The following is a 2,210-nucleotide window of genomic DNA, read 5'->3' as shown; positions in this document are numbered from 1 at the left end:
ACACCTAAACCTGATTTACAAGAAAGTCAGACAATAGATGCTTCTCAAACACTGTGAGGGCATTTAGTTTTAAAACGGATCCTTGTTTTGGCATTTGTGTAATACTATGTGTAAAAAATAAAAATGAATGTTAAAAATAATAAATACAATACTGAGTGAATACTAAGTTAATGTAAGAATTTGAATGATATATAAAAAAAAATTCTATACCACTGGATGAATCATGTTGAACACAGCTGCTGTGTGAATGCATGTGAAAATAAAAAGCAGGCTTAGTGATGTCTGATTAATAAACAAAATATTTATTTACAGTCTAACTGCCACATCATCTCATATCAATCTCATTCAGATGGTTTATAAAAAAGAACCCACATACAGCATTTTTTAAATTTGGTTATAGAATATTCATACTACTCAGAAAAGACTTACAAATGACTAATATTCATATTAACAACCACACATATACAGATAACTGTGTTAACATATAAAATTGAATTTCCTCTTTCTTGATGTTTATTTCTTTCAAACACTCTCATGAGGAGTAAAACTCAGGAATACTTTTTGCTAATGTAATGTCCTGAAAATCAACACTCACAAGTTCACAACCCAGTAGCACCCATGCATCTGTTCTAGTAAACATTGCTTTGTGAAAGCTATTTACTGACTCTTAGATCTGTTTCAGACATAGTTTTTCCCAGACGCTGGTGCTGATGCCTCAGATTTGGCAGCGTTGTACCTTGCAGTTTTGTAGGCGCTATTATCCTTAGGGGGGCAGTTGCAGCAGAGAATTCCCCCTCCGATCAGCATCAAGGCGGCTGCTCCCCACCCTATGTAGAGCGCAGCACCCAACTCTCTCTTCTGGGCGCTGATCAACAGCGGGTTGTAGAAGTCCTGGACGACGGTGTTGGTCGTCCAGCAGACAGGGATGAGGCAGAGTATCCCAGCTACGATGAACATAACTCCAGCTGTAATGGCCACCTTGGTCTTGGATGACTCATTCTCCACACAGTTGGTGCATTTCCCCCCAGCTACAGAGAGCAGGATAGCCAGGATGCCCACAATGATGGAGATGATGGTCAGGGCCCGAGCAGCCTGGAGGTCAGAGCTGAGGGCCAGCATGGAGTCGTAGACCTTACACTGCATCTGGCCTGTGCTCTGGACCACACAGCTCATCCAAATACCTTCCCATATAACCTGCGAGGTCACAATGTTGCTGCCAATAAAGGCAGTGACCTTCCACATGGGAAGGGCGCACACGACAATGACACCTATCCAGCCCATGATCCCCAGAGCTGCACCCAGAATTTGTAACCCAGGAGACACCATCGTGGAGAGCGGATGTCTTCTTTGAGTTTCTTCAAATGGGATTCTATTCACTCGGAACTTGAAAGGCCTCTCTAGAATTCTGTAGAATTCCTCTCTGTTTGTCTCCTTCTGTGATGGGGGCAAGTCCTCTGTTAGGTGATTTTGTTCAGTGGAAGAGGAGAGGTGGTACATATGATCTCCTCTCTGAGAGAGGAGGGGCCATGAAGGAAAACAGCTCACAGTCATCAGCCCCGGCCCTTCAGGTCCACTCCCCCAAACTCCACAAACCCTAACCTGTTTAACCTGCCCCAACCATCCTGTCTTATTAAGTTTAACAAACGAAAACGTGTGAAACTCCTTTGAACGTAGCACCACATGTATGATAAAACTGTAATTGTATCACACAATAAGCTCCTTATTTAAGAAAGTCTGATAATAACAGCATTTATTTGGTTCTTCCTCTTAATTCCCCCTTCCCCATTTTCAGTTTCGCCAGACAAAAACCAGAGGAACCAAATATGGTCTTGCGCTCTGTGATTTTGTTGTATTACACCTTAACAAACTATGGATGACTGTCCTCACTCAACTGTCAATTTTATGAAAGATTGTTGTTTTTTTAAATGTCAATAAAGTAAATGTAAGTAATGTCTCGTCACTTTTGACATTTTCAATATTTAATCAAGACCATGCTCTTTCTCTTGAACAAGCCTTGAGTATCGAACCATCAACATAAAAATGCTAATCATGCCGTAGTTGCTAAGTTGATATTGCATGTAAAATAGGCCCACGTTATCGGACTTCTGTGTAAATATTTTTCAAAATAGAAGACGAAGAAGTTTACTAAAAACACTTCCTCTTTATGTTGATGAAAAAACATAGTCTAGAAAGAAATCTAATTTCTTATT

The 2,210-nt window shown here is 40.5% G+C and overlaps 1 protein-coding gene across 1 annotated transcript; it reads right to left on the bottom strand.

The window, feature by feature from the left end:
* Window positions 1-281: 281 nt before the first annotated feature.
* Window positions 282-1,538, bottom strand: LOC120543637 (claudin-4-like). The gene has a single exon (XM_039776777.1). The coding sequence runs from the start codon at window positions 1,495-1,497 to the stop codon at window positions 679-681; it is 819 nt and encodes a 272-aa protein (XP_039632711.1). The 5' UTR covers window positions 1,498-1,538; the 3' UTR covers window positions 282-678.
* Between the last annotated feature and the right edge of the window lie 672 nt (window positions 1,539-2,210).

This window comes from Perca fluviatilis, chromosome 16 (assembly GCF_010015445.1).
Source record: "Perca fluviatilis chromosome 16, GENO_Pfluv_1.0, whole genome shotgun sequence".
NCBI lineage: Eukaryota > Metazoa > Chordata > Actinopteri > Perciformes > Percidae > Perca > Perca fluviatilis.
Note: the sequence above shows the minus strand (reverse complement) of the source record. Positions and strands in the feature narration are given on the sequence as shown.

Coding starts and splice junctions, on each gene's coding strand:
- LOC120543637 (XM_039776777.1), bottom strand. CDS start 1,497: ATGTACCACCTCTCCTCTTCCACTGAACAAAATCACCTAACAGAGGAC.